The sequence below is a fragment of the Anguilla anguilla genome, chromosome 13, assembly GCF_013347855.1.
Source record: "Anguilla anguilla isolate fAngAng1 chromosome 13, fAngAng1.pri, whole genome shotgun sequence".
Taxonomy (NCBI): Eukaryota; Metazoa; Chordata; class Actinopteri; order Anguilliformes; family Anguillidae; genus Anguilla; species Anguilla anguilla.
In genome coordinates, this window is record NC_049213.1 from 28,953,163 (window position 1) to 28,974,996 (window position 21,834).

The 21,834-nt window shown below is 42.3% G+C and overlaps 2 protein-coding genes and 1 long non-coding RNA gene across 6 annotated transcripts; 1 reads left to right on the forward strand and 2 right to left on the reverse strand.

Moving 5' to 3' along the window:
• Positions 1-16: 16 nt before the first annotated feature.
• Positions 17-9,831, reverse strand: rpn2 (ribophorin II). 2 transcript variants are annotated; one of them, XM_035389211.1, is made up of 18 exons: positions 9,744-9,831; positions 8,858-9,045; positions 8,495-8,590; positions 7,945-8,120; positions 6,960-7,035; positions 6,540-6,674; positions 6,126-6,302; positions 5,919-6,037; positions 5,676-5,781; positions 4,949-5,040; positions 4,721-4,835; positions 4,033-4,227; positions 3,802-3,888; positions 3,599-3,694; positions 2,998-3,073; positions 2,468-2,597; positions 1,337-1,411; positions 17-767 (listed from the first exon to the last, which is right to left on the reverse strand). In XM_035389211.1, exons 1-17 carry the CDS (start codon positions 9,754-9,756, stop codon positions 1,360-1,362), a joined length of 1,929 nt encoding a protein of 642 aa, XP_035245102.1. In that variant the 5' UTR covers positions 9,757-9,831; the 3' UTR covers positions 17-767; positions 1,337-1,359. The 2 variants fall into 2 exon arrangements, with proteins under 2 accessions (XP_035245102.1, XP_035245103.1); XM_035389212.1 differs by lacking the exon at positions 1,337-1,411.
• Positions 9,832-10,943: 1,112 nt separating this feature from the next.
• Positions 10,944-21,114, reverse strand: mybl2b (v-myb avian myeloblastosis viral oncogene homolog-like 2b). 3 transcript variants are annotated; one of them, XM_035388970.1, is made up of 16 exons: positions 21,060-21,114; positions 20,258-20,310; positions 18,126-18,222; positions 17,375-17,446; positions 17,095-17,187; positions 16,629-16,849; positions 16,118-16,265; positions 15,975-16,034; positions 15,454-15,666; positions 14,928-15,200; positions 13,887-14,029; positions 13,658-13,757; positions 13,432-13,539; positions 12,893-13,006; positions 12,539-12,622; positions 10,944-12,273 (listed from the first exon to the last, which is right to left on the reverse strand). In XM_035388970.1, the coding sequence occupies exons 1-16, from the start codon at positions 21,066-21,068 to the stop codon at positions 12,145-12,147; spliced, it is 1,917 nt and encodes a 638-aa protein (XP_035244861.1). In that variant the 5' UTR covers positions 21,069-21,114; the 3' UTR covers positions 10,944-12,144. The 3 variants fall into 3 exon arrangements, with proteins under 3 accessions (XP_035244861.1, XP_035244860.1, XP_035244862.1); XM_035388969.1 differs by having other exon boundaries at positions 15,969-16,034; XM_035388971.1 differs by lacking the exons at positions 20,258-20,310; positions 21,060-21,114 and adding an exon at positions 19,994-20,239 and having other exon boundaries at positions 15,969-16,034.
• A 28-nt stretch (positions 21,115-21,142) lies between these two features.
• Positions 21,143-21,814, forward strand: LOC118211625. The gene is made up of 2 exons (XR_004762041.1): positions 21,143-21,275; positions 21,675-21,814. It is a non-coding gene; the product is annotated as an uncharacterized LOC118211625 (long non-coding RNA).
• Positions 21,815-21,834: the final 20 nt, after the last annotated feature.

Below are 21,834 nucleotides of genomic sequence, written 5' to 3' on the forward strand. Positions count from 1 at the left end.
ACACATACAAAAACGATGAATCCTCCTCATTTCTTTATTTTAAAAAATCTCACTTGCTGCATATCTTGTTGACAGCCCAGTGTTTTTGGGCTGCTGATAGGGGGACAGGATGCTCACCCAGCACAACTGGGGGGGAGGGATGAGAGGGTCGAGTACTGATCACACATTCATGGAGGCTGACACACAACAGCCTTACACAGTATCCCGCAATCAATGAATGCCAAAAAGAACAAAAATACATTAATTTATACCTCACTTCAGGAGACCCGGCAGACAGACACGGGGCATGCAGATTGATAAGTGACAATGGGAATGTACAAATGATAAAACCAAAACCATTAGACTGTGTGTGTGTTACAGGAAGCAGAAGACCCACACCACGAGCAGCAATCTATAACCAAACATTCACATCAACAAAAAGTCAATTTCTTTGCCTTTAAATAGCATTACTGACAAGTAAAAAAGGGGGTTCATTACCGAAAGCAAATCACAAACTCATTTTTTTCTTACTCATCGTTTTGTGCTGAAAGAAATAGCATAAAGCAAACACTCAATTAATTTTTTTTGTCACAATGTAAATAGTCTGACGTACTCCCTCACCACCACACAGTGTCCAGCAGGAGATCAATCTCCCATCTCAAACCCTAAACAGCAATGCATTTTGTGTCTTGGGCGTCCGTCCCCCAAAATAAAAGGATGAAAATCAAGAACGACAAAGGATCTTGAGATGACTTTCAGGTGTTTTCTGTGATCATTTATTCGCAACTCTGAAAAAGACAACAAAAGAAGAAAACAAATTAGCACTAAAATAATTGTGAAATGGATGGATTCACATGCAATCTAAAAAACAACCTTTATTGCCTGTTTTAGATAAGCACTGATTTTACAGTTTCATCCTTGAAGTGTCCACTTTTCACTTTTTGTTCATGCACTTTATTAAACCATCGACAGGCAACGCAGCGACTCCCACAGCAACCTGACGCACACAGATGAATGTTCAAAGATGGATCTGGTAATGAGGGCTTCCTCAGGGTGCACACACACAGCAGACGTCTGACAAGTTCAGGCGCAGCGATCCTTTCACTCGCTCACACCCATTATACTTATGTAGATTGGTTAATGCCGCAGGGGTGAACAAATGCAACCCCACCGGGACACACAGGCAGAAGTTGCGGTCAAGCAGACAGGAAGGGGGAAGTGTGAGCACGAAAGCTGCAGTGGGATGGTTGGAATGTGGTCTGAGGGGGGTTACAGTACAGTGCCATGCACAATGCAGGGGGGTGGGCATGGACATGGGCATGGGCATGTGCAGGTGGCAGTCAGCCCTTACTCTGACCTGTGCTTTACTAGAAAAGGCCTCTACCGCAGGCTCCTATACTTTGCCAACCTACTACTCTGCTCTGCAGCAATCCTGAAATAGGAAGAGAGAGAGAGAGAGAGAAAGAAAGACAGGAGAGAGGTATAGACAGTAGGGTTAAAGAAGAGAAGCTCTACAGAAGGAGGCTTACGGAAGAAAAAGCAATAGCAAACTTTCACATGGTATACACAACATGCAGTAAAACAAAACAGGTTTCATTTCAGTATACATTTTCCATCAGCCAATAAGAAGTCCAAAAATATAAAAATATCTAGGAACATTGAAAATGCATCTCTGCAGTGTGTGTATGCATATTTGTATAACAATTTGCGTCATTCCACATATTCATAATTATACATGTATATACATTATAAATTAATATATTGGGCAACTGGGCGGCCGATCCTGTTTAGGCACTGTTCTAGTTCACTGATGGGCCTCGCAGTATAGTTTCTAATACAGTGCTGACTGTGGCCACTCAGCCCTGCAGGTTGATACGTGACTTCTAGGGACTGGGGGGGGGTGGGGTTTGAGTCGGTCGGGCTTATTGCATCTCATCATATACCAGTGACACCCGAAAAAACACCTGCTAAGTGCATAAAAATAATTCTGACGCAAGTCTGGTGGGCTAACTTGTGAACCGCGGTGTGATAATAAGAGAAGGCTGACATCATGTGCTTCAGAGGAGGACCCATGCTCGTCTGCACTCTCCCTAACTAGCAGAGTTTGCAGTAATGAGCACTGATTGGACATTCCAAACGAGGGAGAAAGGTGGGGGGGGCATAAAAAAAAGAAGCTAATGGCTATCCAGTCTCTCAGGATTACGCATTCCCAGTTGTCATCTTCAAGCAGGTGATGAGTAACAGGCTGGTTTCAGCCAGAGACGGTCCGGTGATTACCCGCTCTGCTGGAGAGGCTCTCAGGTTCACCCACACTGAACCCCCCACTTTCCCTGGTCCCTGCGGAGCGGAAAACCGGGTCCCCCCGCACATCCTGCCCACTTAAACCAATCGCAGCTCTCCATGAGAGAGCTGCACAATTACTCTGGGTTCCTCCTGGCAGAAAGAACCATCAGCAGGGGCTCAGGCTGGGTACACGACGGGGACACACCTCTTTACTGCTTTCTGGGCCAGCATGCGGTTCCCCGCCAGGAAGGTGAGACTGCCGATGATGGCCAGGTACTTGAGGGTCTGGAACATGTCGAGGTGAGTCCAGTACACGTACATCAGGCCCAGCATGGCTGAAACGACACAGAGCATTCACAGCTGGACCTGAACAAACCACCAATTTCAGGTTGCAAGGGTCACAGGACTCCATACAAACAAGGAACCGATTTATAACGCCAACTGTACAAGGCATCTAAATGTGTGGCACTTCACAGGGTGTGGAAATAGCAAGGCACAAGGAAATATGGTCACTGGTTCCATTTCATGCCTGTACTGGCTGAAAGAAGGGAGTTTGGGGGGTGTCTGTCCTTCCAGACCTTTCCTTAATAAGATCAATTTTACCTCACAATCTGAAGCTAAAATGAGGACTAACTCAACAACACAGTTTACATGTAAATCCAATACAATGTTTAACGAATGGAAGTTTAATGAATCACAAGGCAGTGACTAAGGCGAGGTGCGGTCCGCACTCACCCGCATGGCCCACATGGAAGAGGACCGAGCTCGGAGAGAGGCTGAAGTTGGAGATGTTTGCTCCCAGCTTGATCCACTGGACACACAGAGAAAGCACTCAACAGGCAGAATCATTTCATACACACAATAATTTCACATAAGTCTTCCCAGAAAATTTCTCAAGGCTTTTAAGCAACAAAATAAAAAGGACTGCTCAACCTTTTTTCCACAGGCACTGAAAGATAGCACTTTTGCAAGTCACTATGACTGAAAGCCTCTGCTATATAACTAAATTATTAATTGTACTTTAACCCTGCTGTTAATATGTCTAGATATGCAATGTGAAAATATACAATGCATGTACAAAGGTTTGATAGTATGCAAGTAGGTTTAAAAACCAAAAATGTTGTTCCCAATCAATGTACAAAAACGAGAAAGTACTGCAGAACTCAAACTCCAGTGAGCTCCACAACAGCCATTTAAGATGATCATTTGAAAACAAATTATCATTCACAAATAGACATTCATCTCTTTACAAAAAAGGCTATGTGCACCAAGAATAGCGCATTCCCTCTGCATTAAAAAAGGCAGTTTCTCCTGTAGCTGCTGCAATGGGCCTCACCAGGATCAGCAGGAGCAGCAGGGGCGAGAGGACCAGGGCAGTGAAGGTGTTGGACACCACAGTGGGAGGCTTCTTCTCTGGCTCCCGGAACAAATGCTGCAAACCATGGAATGGATGTCAGTCCAGAAAGAACAGGCCCTTCATGCACAATCTCATGCTACATCCCGGACTCTGCGGAGCCAAAATGGCGGCAGCTAGCATACCTGGATCTCTGGTTTGGGAATGTAAAGCGTTTTGGGCTGGATCACGGAAGGAGCCTCTTCCTCGAGGAACTTCAGCACGACATCCGCCTTAGGAGGGAGGAGGAGACTGTTAAACACCTTAGAGCAACTTTCATCAATACACAGAAGAAGCTTACAGAGATGCAGGTGCATGTAAGTCACAGGAAGAGGCTAGGAGGAGGAAGGGTGGATAGGTGAGAAGAAAGGACTCACCACGTTCCAGAGGATGGGGTTGTCCAGGGTGGCATCCCCCACGATCAGGTAGAGCGTGTAGGTGCCAGACATGGAGTCAAACTCAGACTTCCTCTCCGCTGTGTCCAGCTCAAACTTGTACACCTTCTTGCTGTCCGGCTCGGCCACAAACACCACCTCCTGACCCGTTTTCTGATTGTGCAGCCTCACAAAGGTCTGGAGAGGCGGGAAAATGTCTTATGAGATAATGTTTTTTAAATACAGCCGTACAAAACAATGACGGAAATAACGCAATAGCATGTCAGAGGGGTAAGCAGGTGAGGGTGTAATACAAGAGATGAAGAAGCACAAAATCTACTATGAAACATTTGAATGCACGTTTTCACACCTTTGTAACTCTGTTTCAGAGTGATCTAGTCTTCTTTTCTTTTTTTTTTTTTTTTTTTGCTTCAGAGTCATCTGGTGATCAAGATGTGCGTGTGTCCGACTGTGTATGCGAGTGAGTGTGTGCATACGTGTGAGAATAATCTCAAATGTGCTTTTTGTTTGGGCTCCATTGGACCAGGGACAGCCATGACCCAAAAGCCCACATGGCTGTTCAGCAATATATGTGCATATATTCGAGTATTTCACAGCTGGAGCAATGTGCCTTTTAAAATGTGACAGCAGGTAAGTGTACGAGGCCCGTGTCAGTAGGCGCACCGCGTACCTGGTGAGGGGTGAGCTCCACTCCAGTATTCACATCCACCAGCTGGAAGGACATGGCAAAGTTCTGGTGGCTGTCGGCAGTGAAGGCGCTCTTGGCCTTGGAGGGATGGTCTACCCTGTAAAAACACCGGACCACAGACAGCATTATGAACGGCTTCCAGAGACTGTAAATGGGGCTGGTGGTGGGTGTTGAGGGTTAGGGAAGACGTTTTGAGTCTGGTTTGCTGACCTGGTTGTCTTGGTCCCAATGCTCTGGTCTTTGTCCACCACAGACAGATCCATGTTGGTAATAGCGACCTCAGTGGAAACCTTCACTTTCAGCTATACCAATAAGGGAAAAAAATAATAATAATAATTTAGACACTCCACAAATACAGTTCATTTTGGACCCTGCGTCACTATGGCTATGCTATTGGCACACAATTGCCAATCCCAAATGGGAAGCCTGGATCCTACAGAAGGGAAGCAGATGAATAATTGGGCACTTAAACCCTCAATACGCAATGCAGCAATTAAAAACCAGGTCCACAAGATTAATATGCATGAGCCTGCATTTATAGCTGGTTTTATCTAATATATGATTCTGGGACTTGGTGCCCATTCGTCATGTGATATTGCATTCATATTACTTTATAATTCTTTTATATTTTAATTAATTAATTAATTAATGTATTTATTTATTTTCATATTACGGACAAATACGCCCAAACATAAAACCACCCTGAAAATATTTTGGTATAGTACAAAAATGACCTGAGAGCATAAAAGATTAATCCCAGAATTTTTTAATGCAGTTAATAGGCAAATCTTCATTCTACCTCATGAAAGTTCTTTATTATGCAATTTTTCAATCATGAAGTTTTAACTGACATGTAATTCATATTTTGATATGTTGGACAACAGAAACACTTATGATTCTAAATGCATCTCTATGACATGCGGCATAACCCACTCACCTCAACATTGTTGGCCACCAAGCGGCTGTCACCGTCGACAACCACAGAGAACTGATAGTAGCCACTGGCTGGCTGGCTGGCCATAAAGTTCAGCTCAAAAAGCCCACTGTAAAGCAGAGGAAGTGAGGAAACTAAGTTTGGTACGGGGCATTACTGCTCTGGGCTCAGTATGAGAAACACGCACAGAAACACAAGACTCCAATGAGGCAGCCCACGCGTGCAGGTGGTCGTGTTCAAACGTACTCTCTGAGGGTGAAGGGCTCCTGGCTCAGGATGACGCTCTCCGAGGCCACGGACACCGCGCTCGTCACCAGGACACTGGCAGAGCTGAGAGGCTGGGACAGGACGTCCGTCACCTGGAGCTGTGGGGGGAGAGGGGCAGAGTGAACCCCAGGACAGCAGGAGCATGCAGACATGACGGGGGAGCTGCGCTGGACCAGGGGGCTGTACCTGCAGCACCGGCTGGCTGTGGGACACCGTGGCTGGGCCTTGAGCGCTGACGATGACCGGTATGTGGAAGCGGTTATTGGTGAGGGCGCCGGCTGCACTGGCTACGCTGAAGGCCTCGGACAGAGAGTCCCACGACTTCTTACTGAAGATGGAGTTCACCAGCTGAATCACCTGGTCCTGTAAAGGAGAACATTACATTTCAATACAAAATATGTCACAACACATATAACCAACGGGAATGCATTTCATAATCAAAACCAGAAAATTCTGTTTTGCAAACAGGAATGAAGAGTTTCAGTGAGACAAGAAGTGCGGGGCAAACTGACAGAAATACATTAACCGGAATGCTTGTTATCGTTAAGTGTCCATTTACATGGTTTTCAACCAAGCGAGCAGAATGAGGAAGAACTGTACCTCTTTGAGAGGGGGCTTCGTGTCCACATGGTCGGACAGGGCATAGGCTGCAGAGACAAACAGGGCAGTCACCTCCAGCCCCTCCTCAAACTGCAGGTAGACTCCACCAAGTTCGTCCAGCCGCACAGCCAAGTCCTGAGAAGATAAGAAAATGATGCTCAAGCACTTGCAGTGTACCAGTGAATGCGAAACAATCTACCGGACACCGTGTTCCATTCACAGTACTGACCCACGCAAACATAATCTCAATTACAACCCAAATATTATAAGGTTTCATAAGGTAATTTAATATCTCATGTGCTGATGGTCTTATTTTCCACTCACATTAGTTAATAAGCTAATGGCAGTGCAGAAGTCTGAAGTAAGCAGTGGTAAGTCAGCACAGGTAAGACAGGACCCCTGCTCAGCTGCCACACTCACCTCGATTTCCTCCAGGATTCCACCCAGCTCAGCCTGCTGGGAGAGGCGGGAGGCAGTCTGCAGGGCCAGAGTGATGCTACACAGGAAGAGATGGATTCACCATTAACTCAGAGGGCTACAGCAGCGCGGCACAGGAGATCAGTTGTAATGCATGGCTTTGTTTGGTCAAACAAATATTTGCATAGTTTAAGACATAACTTAAAAGCCACTGTGCCCCCTTGTGGCCATTGAAATAAATTAAATCGTAGAGTTAAATTGAACAGTGAGCTTGTTGTACACAGGGACAGAGTTACAAAACAGCTGGAGTCAGCACAAGTCTGTAAAGTTCTGTGGAATTTAGCAACCAGTCATTATGGATTAAATGAGAAATTAAGGAATAGTATCACTGCCCACTTTTGCACCTGACACATTCCTCATATACATATATATAGAACTGATCTGCACTCAATCTGGGTGTGGATTTTGCAAAAGATAAATAAATAAATGGTAAATGGACTGCATTTATATAGCGCTTTTATCCAAAGCGCTTTACAATTGATGCCTCTCATTCGCCAGAGCAGTTAGGGGTTAGGTGTCTTGCTCAAGGACACTTCGACATGCCCAGGGCGGGGTTTGAACCGGCAACCCTCCGACTGCCAGACAATCGGTCTTACCTCCTGAGCTATGTCGCCCCTATAAATTCTAAAAGGGGGTGGGGCAGTAAAAAAAAAAGTCAGTGGTTCAGACTATTGTACCATCTTTTCGGCTTGTTCCTTTTGAAATAGTGACTACTTTAAGCAAGACTAGATTCCAGCTTTTGTACTCATCTCTCTTTCTGACATCACAATAGATTTTTTTTGTTCATCTTCTTGCAGACCGACTTAAATGTGCACTTTTATTCTGAATTGCAACTGTGCCCTTATTAAATGTGACTCTGCTGTCCAGAAGATTTGGGGTAGTCATGTCTACAGGTAAACGCACATCACCAACAAAAAGGGCTACTTACGCCAAGACATTGTCCTCTTTGGTGATGCGTGCAACGAGGGCACTGACCACTTCCTGCGAGGCCAAGGGAAGTCCAAGCGAATTGAGCGCGCTCACAGAGCGGTGGATCTGTGAGACCGTGGAGTCCTCGCTCACGGCTGCCAGCAGGATGTCGCGCGTCTCGTTGGACACAGGAATCTGCACAAGGCACAGGTCACATGCAGCGACTGATGACAACTGCACATACAGACTGATTTTGCCAAGGGAAAGGGCCTAAGAATATCACCTGAAGAATAGGCACTATATTTGACCATTCACTCTGAAGTGGACAAAACAAATCAGTCAGTGTAAATTTTAACAGGACAGTATGTATAGCAGGTGAGCTATCACAATGGAGGTGTGCTTAAAGAACGACTGAACTAGAGGGATGCACTAGCTGCCATGGAATGGTCACTTCAAAAGGTGGCACAGATATGTTCCACAGAACAAGTGTGGAGCAGGGCTGGTTCAAGGACCATCACAATGGAGGAAATGCACAGAATTAGTGCCCTCGAAAGAACCTGATTTATTACCTCACATCCTGAAATGGCCTGGCTGGCCTCAGAAGCAAAGAAGAGCGAGTCGATACTGGTGGGATCTAGCTGGGACTTCAGAAACTGGCATGCTGCCTGCAGAGACAACATATGACCAGCATTGTCATATATATATATATATATATATATATATTTGCAATAGCATACATTGCTAATGAGTTAAGTAATAAGACCTTTGACAAGCCAAATACCCAGAATACAAAAACCAAGAGCTCACCTTAAGTGTTAAACTGACATCAACAGAGACTGATATTAATAGTAAGTATTTGGCTTCCCGGTTCTCTTATGTATGTAGAAAACACGTATACAACAGTATACAACAATGTGTATATATATTCTTACGTATTCATCAGACAACGTGGCACCCAATTTGCTCAGTCCAACGATGGAGTAATAAGCTGATTCGAGATCCGTGAAGGGCTGGTTCAAAAAGTCTTTCAGTCTGGCAACATCCGCAGCAGACAAGTGGTGGGACGGGGTTAGGCCTTGGGCGCCCAGTGCCAGAGTGATGAGCACCAAACAAAACAAACCTGCCAATATATATTATTTTATAAATCAACCAACATCTAAACCAACTTTATTTATTGAACTAACTGAGTGGCCATTCATTTCAGTGAAGTCATTTAACAAGAGCTACTTACCTAGCCATTTATTTACCTAACAATAGTATTAAAACACGTTAAACGTAGCATTACGTTTTCCGTAGCTTCTTGCTAAATTAACAGGCCTCCTTAATAGTTTTACGTCGCGTTGTACGTCATCCCTTATCAAACATACAATTTCATTCATTGCATTTGAATATGAATCCGAGATGCAACTGCTTTGCTAGTAAAACGTCATCAATGTGACAAGGGCGATTTCTTCGGACGCTAGGCAGCTACGTTGGAAATTCTGCCCCGATAACGCAGTGTATGCTGTTAAGTTAGGTACCGCACCACTGTACACATGTAAATGCCAAGTTGCAACAAACGTTTCATTCAAAATAACCTAGCTAGTAAAAAACAACTCAAAAATGCCGAGAGAGCAAGCTATAGCGAACTTGGTATGAAGAAATGTTAGACATGCATGCATTCCCATTACCTTCACGTGCCATAAACGGTTTCCTGAAAACGAAATTATAACTCGCAAATAAATTCGTTGTACGAGACGTCACAAAATACTAATAGTTATTCTTCAGTTACATCTATAATAAATAAGTATGTGTAAATGTTATCATTAAGTTACTTACGTGGTTGTGCCATGTCGCCGACTGAAGGCTCACCAATACCCACGGAGTACTTCCGGGACCTGCAGAGTAGTCCATCTCATGGATGTTGGGTGGACAGAGTACTATTTAAATTATTCAACGGCACTAAAATTTAAGATTAAAATGCAGATTGCCTTTGATACATTTTAGATTTGTATTTCAAACTGTATGGGACATTTAGAACAGAAGACGTGTCACATTCTAACAACTAATGCAAGTAGGAAACAGGGTACCCCGATGAAAGAATTGGTACATGCCATCTATGCCTTATGAATGGTTTATTTAAAATACGAGGGACACTTTCTTCTGCTGAATAAAACCAAAACTGATCATTGTATAAACGATATGACTTTGAATTTTGAAAGTGCCTTTATAATGTTTACTTAGGGAATCCAAACCTTAAAATTTGACATAATGAATGCAAACCTTAACATTTGGAGTCATGACGGTTTCAGCATTGTGTCGGTTTTTAATTGGGTTGTTTTTGCTGTCAGTCAACCACTAAGCCCGCCCTATCCGTCACCATTTGGAGTACATTCGTCATTATTGTAGGCGAAATCGAAAATGTGTGTCGCTGAGGCTATTTCAAAGAGAAATATTCTCCTTTTATCAACCCCAGCTTATGGCAGAGGTGCTTAGATCAGATGAATTAAACATTCATAAAATATCCACGCTCACCCTCTTTAGGTGAGGCTAAAGGTTACAAATGCTATATTTCACATACATCCTTTGAATGACTTAATTCATTTATCACATCTTAAAACACATATCAAAGTGTTATCATGAGCTTGTATAGATGTTCTAACTCCATTTATTTTGCAGCTACAAGCCAGCTATTCTGTTGTTGGCTCAAGATCATTTTGACATCTGATGGATATTGTAAGCCTAGAGTTATATACACACTTAAGAAAACTATAATAATGTGTATATAATAATGGAAAGAGGAAACGACTCAATAATTATTTTACTTCAAGCTGAAATAAAGATTGCAGCAAAATACAAACACCACTCTTCAGATTAAAAATGACAGGTAAACCATCTTCAGCCATAACAGCCAAACTTTGCTTACTATCTCATTTTTCAACCAGTTATAATTGGATCCATTCTTCCTTTAGTTTATTTTTAGGGTAAAACTAAATAACACCAGAACAGTTTTAATAAACAACAGGAACAACACATTGCATTTTTAATGCTTTTATGTACAAGTTCCCCCCCCCCCCCATTTGTCATTGTACAAATATACAATTTCTGAATTAAGCACTTACACTGCAATCATACATAATGGAATTATGCATCTGTATTACATCACTTTTGAACAGGATCTCAATTTGGATGAACACTTTTGTGCAGCATAAATAGAGACTGAGGCATTTGACCTTGATCGGGGTATTTCCTGCATTCACTATGTGAATATACTGGCATTTCAAAATTGCTGTAAACAATTGAAACTCCTTGCACCATAACTCACATCTGAGGACAGAAGGAGAATGCAGACCTGACACCATGGCTATCAGAGCCTAGTACTAGGGTGTTTACACATGGCGCGCTTTTCATCATGGTCTTGTATTCAATTCCTGCCTTGTTAAGTTCACTGACACAAATGTAACACATTTAGATATCAAAACTAAGAACCTCTTATGTTCCCTAAGGACATGTAAACAGTGAAATCCCTGACAAACCTTTTACAAAAGAACAAGGTAATACACAGTAACTAAAAACATAGCACAACCTATTGCTATATTTAGCTAGCTGGTCATTTTTGTACTAATCAAAACAGCTAATTAAACCACTACCAACATTATATTTGTTTACAGTTATGAGCATAACCTTAAGTGTGAATCAATGACATGTTAAACAATATAAACACAATCAAAAAGGCAGATGATGACAAAGAAAATACCACCAAATGAAGCAATTACTTTTTTAAACTGAGAATTTAACAAGTTTAAATACGCAAGGATACAGAAAAAAATGAAGTATAGCCTGAATACTTAAATGATGAAAATGAGTGGCATACACATTCAATGGGAAATTGGCTTTATCTACAGTTAGGGCAGGGAAGGTAAATACACATTATTGGCATATAGCAGTACTGCAAGGTATTCGAGAAAGATGGCAAATTTCCTGATTATAACAGTAATCAATACTGCAAAAAATGGTACATGAACATTTGAGAAAAAAGCTGACCACTTCAATATTACCACTATATTTCACTGCAAATAAGAAAATAATTCAGACATTTCTCAATGTTCAACAATATTCAATCCTTGGCCAGATTAGGTGAATTGATTATATATAGATTAGGGAGATCTATCTTAATATTAAATTTGCCCTTGGACAGTAAAGGGGAAATAAAGAGCAAGCCATAAGAGATGCCCTGGACTCAGGACAGGATGAGCGCACGATTCGGGGGGTTGGGTTGCAGTGATCGTAGGTAACGGCGGGCTTTCTCTGTCATGATAAGCTGGTCCTTTGTGCGTCCACAAACCACTGCTTCCCACGCCTGTGACATCTGAGAAAAGACCAGAGGATCAGTGACTAGGATCAAGCGCGTGCGCACGCACACACGCACACAGGCACGCACACACACACACACAATGTACTGTTCTGACTTCCAGCATAATGCTCTCGTAAAACCAAAACCTTAGTCACTCACCCTCTCACACTGTATCACTTCACTGCCTCTAAAATGCACTTGGCTCCACTGTAGACTTGCACTAAAGATTTGAGATTGGGTTGTGTGGAACAGTATGTGCATGAGTGTAGGTTGTGCTTACCGGAGTTGGAGGTGCTGGGCTTGGATCGGAAACACTCTCACTTGGAGCCAGGATGAATCCCTGATCCAGAACACTTCCATCTTGCTGTTAATAGGGAATAAAAGGCACTTTATTAAAAAAAAACATGAAGAGACCTCCGCCAATCACTAGTAGAATCAATAAAACATCACAAGTTTCATTTAGCCCTATATCTGTTGTTACTTTGTATATTTTTGTTGCGCTTTGCACTTTTACTCTACCATTAGTGATTTGGCAGAATTCAATTAGCAAAAGTCATTATTCAATCAGACAGATATAATTTGCATGCAAAATGAAAGGTATATAAATGGACGTGACAGCAAATATCTTCCATACCTTTGGGCTGCTAATGTTGGTGTTAGCAGGCTGGAGTCTGGAAGCTATATTATCATTGCAGTCCATAACATCAAGTGCCAGGGACTTGCGCACTTTCTTCATAGGGGGTCGATGCTGCGGAGGCAGGAAAATAAGGTTTAAGGTAGGTTGGTTAGCTACTTTAACAGACAAGCCATATGATATTGTAGTACAGTAACAGCATACACACAGTACAAGCAGGTCAGACACATCCACTACAAAGTGAATGAAATGAGATATTAAGAGTGCAATTGTACCACAACTGAACGGACAAAATGTTTGAGTATGAATCAATATTACAAGAAAACTGAGGGAACTCGAATTAAAATAAAGTGCTATAGTTGTAAACCTTGAATTCTAAGACTACAAGGAATGTGATTAATATATGCAATCATATCCTGGTCTCACCAAGATAGAAATGAGGACAGAGACATTTAATTCTCATGAAATCCCCAAAATGTAGCCTGCACTTTTAAGTTGGTTTCAGTTAAAGTCTGTTGCTGTGAAACTGTCACGCTCACCGCCTGCTTGCGTCTCTGCTCAGCAGGGGGCTCATCCACCACAATCAGGTCAATGCCAGCCTCGCTACGTAGGACTTCCTTTAAGTCTTCAAGGTTTGGAGTAGGAGGCTACACAACATAAAGAGCCATCAGTTTCCACACGGCATACGGTACATTTATATGCAAACATAAATATTTCCTTAAGGGTTTTAGCGGTTTCCCCAGATACAAAGTACTTAAGACTCACCAGAGGTCGTAGGGGGCCATATTTTTCCATGGCATTTTTGAAGGGTGTTGGAGTGCGGGGGGTGGTGTCAAAATCTGATTTATGGTTGGGTGTGATAAATCTGCATTAAAAATATACATGAAAAGCAAGCATGAAATTTAAGATTTCTTTGATCTTTTCACTGCAAAGAGTAATCTTACACTGTTCCCGCACTCACACTTTTTTGCAATGTGGGGTATTAAGTACATACACAGAGTTCTCTTTTTGGGTAAGCGGGGTCTTGTCCCGGTGCAAGGGTGTGGTGACAATGGCCTTCTGGCTGCAGACAGGCGTAGATGTGAGGGACGGGTTCTCCAGGTCTAATGAGTCCTGCTTGGTCCACATATTGAGGAACTGGAAACATTCAGACAATTGTCAAGCACTGCAGTATTCACAATCACATTGATTTTATATTGTGCCTCTAATAATACATTACACAACGGAAGGAAGAAGGTTAGGCTGGGTTATTATCAAAATAGGGCCTGCTTTAATTTAGCAGTTAGGAAAACACTTGTACAGGCTATGTTCTTTAGTGTTCTAGACTATGGGGACATTATTTACATGCATGCTGCCGCCTCTACACTTCGCTGTCAAGACTCTGTGTACCACAGTTCTCTACGTTTTATATCCAACTCATTGTCCCGTACACACCACTGTGTACTTCATGATTTGGTTTCCTGGTCTTCATTAATCCTAAGGAGACTGCAACATTGGTATATTTCTATTTACAAAGCCATACTGGGTAAACTCTCTTTATATCTGTGTAGCCTGCTATCACTCACTACCAGCTGTTATAATTTTCACTCCACTAGATGGCTGCTCTACCAGCTACCCAGGATTTGCTCGGAACTTGGTGGAACAGCTTTCTCCTGTTCTGCGCCCTGGTCATGGAATAACCTTCAGAACACACTACAGCTTAATGATTTTGTCTCTCAGGGAGAGTTCAGAGCTCTGGTAAAAAAAAACTGAGTAACTGAAGAGTGCAATTGTTATTCATAAGCTGGATTTTGTATTATGTATTTTTGTACATTGTCTGTTTTTAACATGCTCTATTTTATAATTTTCGTAACGTTATAATGGTGTGCTACCTTGACCAGGTCTCCCTCGAAAAAGAGATTTTAATTTCAAGGGATTTCCTAGTTAAATAAAGGTTAAAAAAAAAGGAATGCAACATCTCCTTATAACTTAACCGAAACAGACCCGAGCAACACAGGTGCTGCTCTGCACTCTGTGACACGGCTGGTGTGGGCACCTGAGAGGGGGAGAAGGGCAGGATCTTGACGGGGGTGCTCTTGGGGGTCATGGAGTCGTTGGCGTCAGGGGAGAGGCTGATGCAGCGGCGGGTGCGGCGGGTCAGGATGGAGGGGGGAGTGGCCGCTCCGGGAGAGATGGGGATCAGTTCTCCTCGGCTGCCCCGGCTTAGCTCCTGCAGTGCGCTGCCTTCCAGACGGAACTGCAGCAGCTCAGAGCCCTGGCTCTCCTCCGCCAGGTCAAAGACTGTGGGGTCACACCACTCCTCCAAGTCCTGAGGGGGGATTCACAGGTCAGCTGCCGCTACAAGCCCAAGCATGTTGCGCTATGGTCACCGTTGGTATCTGGTGAAGGCACTTTTCTTTCTTTTTTTTTCCTATCACAGACGATCAACATTATTTTTCAAACAAAATTCATCTTAAGATCTCATGATTAAGGAGAAAATAAATTTAAAAAGTTGTTTCAATCTGAGATGTAAAAATCCATGTAAGGCACACGGAACAGGCCCAAACTGCCCTCACACTCACCTCATCCATTAGCTCCAGCACCTCCTTGAAGGCAGGGCCAGATGTGGGAGAGAGGAAGCCTGTGCTGTCCACCACCCAGCGGCTGGTGTTTCCCTCTCCTGCGGGGTCCGACTCGCTTTTGGGGGTCTGCCCCCCTCGAAGATGGTGGGGAGATGTTGACTTGGGGGTGGCTACTTCCCTTGTAGGACACGCAGTGGAGGGATGGGAAGACTCCTGCAGGTGCATTAGCATGGATAACAGAGTTTGGTACTAGCCAAGGTCCAAAATGTAGCATTGGAAATCCCTGCTTATGCGAGAATGCACACATGCCTGCACTCACGCTATTTCGTAGTTTTGATCAATCATTTTTGTTTGTTTCCAGATCATATTATACAGCTGTTGTCATAACGTAATTAAAATAACACATTGGATAAAAGCATCTTCCAAATAAAATTTTTTGCCACTTATTAATTTAAATAAATAAGTATAAAGTAGAAATAAATAAAGAGAAAGGAGAAGAGGGCTTGTCTACGTACTCTCACCTGTTCTATGGCTTCCTGCTCAGTATCTGCTTCTGGAACAACCTCACATTGAAACTCCATCTGGGGATGATAGCCAGGTATCAGAACATGCCAAATTCCAAAACTGATACATGCAGCAAAGATGAATGTACACAGTGACCTACCTCTTGGTCATTACTGTGCTGAACGGAGACCTCTCCCTGTTCCAGCTGAGGGACAATCTTCAGGGCAATGTCCTCCCCGCTATAACAGCCCATCTCCACCTTGCGCTTTATGGTGGAATTCCAGTGATTCTTCACCGCGTTGTCTGTTCTGCCAGGTATCATTGCGAAATCATTCATTTTCCCCCTCGTCATTTATGATTATTTATGGTATCCTTTAAGTTGCTAGAATATTTTATGCCACTCATTTTAATATTCTGAGCATCCAAAAGATTAAGCAAATATCTGACAGGACATTTTTTCATCCAACTCAACCCAGGCAGTTGCAAATATATATATATATTAAGAACACTTCAAACACACACATAGCAAAGCCATTTCAAATCCTACAAAGTGCATGCCCAGTGTGTAATATCCATGAAGCTGGAGCTTAGATCATCGGTTTGGTGAAACTAACATGCGTGTTCATGTAATGAGAGCTGTGCGCCACCAGCAGCAGGGGCAGTGTGGTTACCTCCCGGGGAGTAGCTTGGCGATCTCGGCCCAGCGGTTGCCGAGCATGCAGTGAGCCTTGAAGATGATCAGGTCCTCCTCGGCTGTCCATGAGGACTTCTTCACATCGGGGTTGAGGTGGTTGTGCCAGCGCTCTCTGCACTGTTTACCCAACCTGCCCTTAAGGTGTTTGGCCACCATGGCCCACTGCTTGTTGCCATACTTATTCACAAGTTCTATCACCTGCACAGAGAACAGGAGACGGTTGGGTGCCTGCAGCAGTGAATGTCTTCCTGAGAACCAAACATTACGCACAAGGCATGAAACCAGCTCAAAAAAGATGAAAGGCTCCCCACAAAAACAAGGTACCAGTTTCTGTGATAAATTAAGTAAAACACAAAGAATCCCGAGTTATAATCTAGACTGACTGACCAAGGACTTTACAAGGGGACAGGTTGCCTTTTTTCAAGGATGTGCTGGAAGCTAACCTTCTCATCTTCCTCCTTTGTCCAGGGGCCCTTTACCAGATCTGGGTCCAGGACTTTAAACCAGCGATTCTGGCACTGATGTTCGGTACGATTCTGCAGGAATACAATCAAAAATGTTATTTATAGGGCTCTTGTGTGCAAATAATATTAATGCTCATTCCTGTTATGATTAAAATAAGCTTTGGGAAATGATGTGCCATTTTAAAAGGTGTACAGAAGAGAAAATTAGGACAGGCAGAGTGGTAAGTGGATAACAAGAGGATAAGTGGATGACACTCACTGGTAGGTAGCCAGCTATGTTCTTCCAATCATTAGGTCCAATGCGTTGCACCAAACTTCGCAAATTGTCATCCTGAAAACAAGAAAGCGCGTGAAAGGTAAGCAGACAAAACTTATTTCCAGTTTTTACACAGAAGCTGAATGGCAATACTGATGTTACTGTGAAGCTTTACTACAACTTCACTCATGATTTTGAGGAAATAAAAATCTACCGAAAATCAAACTTCAGTTATCATCCAATTTGAACCACGACACAATATAACTTCAAGTAAAGCTTAAGCACAAAAACTGGAAAAATACATTCTGCCCTGGTTTCATGTGCTTTTAGTAACTGTATTGGCAACCATGCAAATGCTTAATACTTGTTACACATCAAACATAACTGTCATGCATGTGCATGGTGTCTGCGTTTACTGTACTAGGCATTAAGATATCAGATGTGGAGAGCGGTGCTTTAAAAAAAACACCTGGGTGAAACCTATGAATACATGGCATTTCTAAGCTTTACCAAAGCAAACCTCATGTTATATACACTAATCTGGATACCCCAAAATATGCCTCACCATGAGATACCATTCACATTGACACCCTTCGTAAACAAGTACACTGGAAATTACATTTTATTAATAATAAAAAGGCAACATGTTGCATTTGGTTAGCTGGGTGTCTGTAATTGGCAACTGAAGGCAGCTCTTTGAACAGTGTTAAATTTAACATTATCGGAGGCACAAACAGGACACCTGTTAACTCACCTCCTCCTGTGTCCATTTCACCTTAACCTTTCCACTCTCTCGCTGTTCAGCCACGTCCGAATCCGTGTCCTGATACACCGTCTCTTCCCCATCCTCACTGCAATGGTGCAACAGATTTTAAAAATGCTGTTCTCGGGCAATGGCTTACCCAGAGAGAGCAACTTTCCTCTGATGGCGAGGCCTTCTGCCATCAGAAACATTTTTAAATTACAATTTACATTTTAACCAAATTAAGTGGCCCTCGTTATTAAACATCTTACTCTTTCAATCACACAATGAATTCATAAAGATGGATCATTTACTTAACCAATTCCAGTTAAGTACCTTGTTCAAGACTGTAAGGGCAGTGCACCACCTGGAAATACAACCTACAATCTTGGAGCTGCAATCCTAGTTCCCTAACAATTATGCTATAATGCCACCCTCATTATACTGTCTTGAGTAGGGGTATCCAATTTTATCTGAAATGAGTCGATGTAGGTGCAGAATTTTGTTTTAGCACAGCACTAAAACACTTGATTCTACTTACCAAGGTCTTGAAAACCATGATTATTTAGTTAGTTTAATCAGGTGGTGCAGTACTACAACAAACACCTGCACCCATGTTGGCCCTTTTTCAGATAAGAATTAACATCCCTTGCCAACAGAAAAGTCTAAAAATATAAATACACACAGGCACTCAATACCTCATTTTCTCCAACTCAAAATGTAATCCAACCAACATGATAACCACAAATTCATTCATAATATATGAAATAGGACAATGGGCTTCTTTTTAATCACACTTGTGTGTATAAACTCACTAAAATGTATATGAACTCACTAACCCATATGGTACACACCATATTAAAAACTGAGCATTAGATTTTCATGCTAAATGATTAAATGTTACCTAACCAATCGGCTGTCACCCGGGATAAAAACAAACACAACAGATGTCAAGTTATCCCGCAGGATCTTGATGTGTCCAAGTTGAGTACTAACAGACAGACGTAACTGCTGTAACAATAGAAAATGTCAATCATATAGAATTTCAAACAATTGTTTTATTTTCTAAATAAATAAATAAACTAACACGGTGTCTGAATTTCCAAGCAAACGAGCAGCTTACGTCGATTTTCACAAACGTTTCCAAAAACACTATTTCAAAGTTGCAGGCTTTTGTCGCACGTTTCCATGACAAAAAAACGCTTGGTAAACGGCATAACTTACCCCCACCCTATTATGCAACACTGTCACCCAGTGTTAACTAGATTAATGTTAGGCCAATGTGGTTTAACTTGCCTAACAGTCAATATAGTACCTCAACTTATATGAACAGGAATGGAAAAGAAGCCAATGTGTCATTTAAGGACATTCCATGGAACAATCGCATCATGCAGAGTTAATAGGCCTAAGATATAATTTGCCTAGAGAACTAGAGCCAACGTTACCAACCATGCAAGTCAGCTAGCTATGCTAACTGATAAGTTGACAGTTCCTTCAGTTTTCCAACATCAAATAAAATATGATCTGTTTGCATACGTTTGGGAGCATCCAACTAGCAATACTCAGGTGCTACACGAGGTCGATAAGTCTGAAAATACAAGCTGACATTACCGTCAGTCCGGGCTTTTACAAACACAAAGCAAAGGCGGGATGTTGAGCGCAATTCATTACGCAACTAGATAGAAGGCTAACAATCCTTCTTATATACAGACTGTTGTTTGCGTGATTTCCAGGATCACGTTTAGTAAGTTTAACTTCTACACGCTTTACTATCGTCGAATAAGATGTATTTCGCAGTCGACATTGTGTGAAATGTTTTGCAAAATAGTACTTGTCGCTAGCACGATGAAACAAAGTGTACCGTTTAGCAAGCCACTTACCCGCGCGTCCACCAGGACATTTCCCCGCCGCCTTGTAAGAATCCAAAAATCAAATAAATAAATGTTTGCACTTTCGTTGTGCATATGGTTTCTACAAGTAAATGGTTGTCTAAACCGTCTTTACAACATTTGCATGCGCGAACAAACTCTTCCTGATTGCTAGTCGGCTACTCCCGTCTGTTCCGGAGGCAGTATTTGTTTCTCGCGCGCATCTACCCCCGCAGGTTTTCCCGGGAGTGACGCGCACGTCGAGGAAGAGCTGACCTTGCGCAGCACGCGCCCGCCCCTCCTCTTTCGCCGTCATTCATTGCTTCCACCTACAGTATGAGACAAGACAACCTTTATAATTGCATCCATTCAAATACAACTGCCAAAATGACAGTGCGGCCAAATAAATAAATAAAAAATTAACATAAAGCTTGTAAAATAGCAGCTCGTTGAAACAAACTCTTTATTTTCTCTTCAGTATGCTTATTACTTACTAACCAACCCAAGCTTGCTACATGATCGCCCACTTTTGCAGCGGCTCTGGTTCCGGAAATAAATTTCCCAGTTGTATTGTCTCCATAGAGAATTAATAAAATCCCTAGATAAAGAGTTGAACCGAACCGAACCATTTAGTTACGAGTTTAATCATGACGTTATAAAACAGATATAGAGCAAATAAACGAGAATAAAGGCAAAGGTACAAGATGGACAGAACTACTCATCCCAGAAAGCACTGCGAATGATCTAATCGCAGTGCTTTTCGTTTTTTACTTTTTTTTCTACAAGTAAAAAACCAGTCACGTACATTTTAGGGTGATTACCTATGTTTGTAGAAAAGTCACAAATATGTAAATGGTTTCACAAATCTGTAAATATGGTTTCACAAATATGTAAACGGTTTTACAAATATGTAAATGTTTTTTTTTTTCAAATCTGTAAGTGAGGTTTCACAAATATGTAGAATGGATTCACAAATATGTAAAATGTGAGTCGCAAATATGTAGAATGAGTTCACAAATATGTATTCTCATATTCTGAGCAGGGGGTCGCCTGAACAGACCAAAAGTGCGTCCCATACCTGCTGCATTTTATGCTTTTTGTTCTATCACCTCGACGCTTGCCCTCGCTTGTGAATAGCTCTTACGCCAGTGACATAATTAGGCGTAACTCAAAACAGCGGGTGAGTGATTAAGAGTTGAATTGGGACAGGAGGTATAAATGCACGTCGCAGCCCAAATACTGGTTTCCTGTGTTCAGTAAAGTGAGGTCATGGATAAACCAAATGTATTCTCTGGTAAGCAAAAATTTATTATAATATAATAATAATAGTCTGCTCTGACATAACGTTGCCTGCATTGGGGTAGTTGAACAACTGTTTTGGAGTAATGCAAATGTTAAGTTAATTTGGCGTTAATAGGTGTTCAATTAATTGTTTGTGTGGAGGAGCCTTAAAGATGAACCTGACTACAGTACAGTATTAAATGACGTCGCAAATTTAATCTAAGAAAGGCGTTTAATGTTTGAAAAACAATGACGTCCTTCCGAAATGTTAAGATGCTAAACCTTGACAGTGCGAATGTCTTGGCCGTTTCCTTAAGCATGGATTGTTTGTACCGTCTGCAAACGAATGTAAAGTGTGAACTACATTCAAACTTCATTTAAATGGAGAGAAATGTGTGCTTTGTTTCATCAGGTGTGGCTAAAGCCCAAAGTGTTGAGGGATCCCCTCTCCTGGATCTGGATACAGGCCTCTTTTTGGATCCTGGTTCATCTATTTCTGTGCCATCCTTTGACCTACAGCAGAGTTTGCAAGGTGTACACACATCCCGTTCAAAGATCGTGGTGGAGTACAC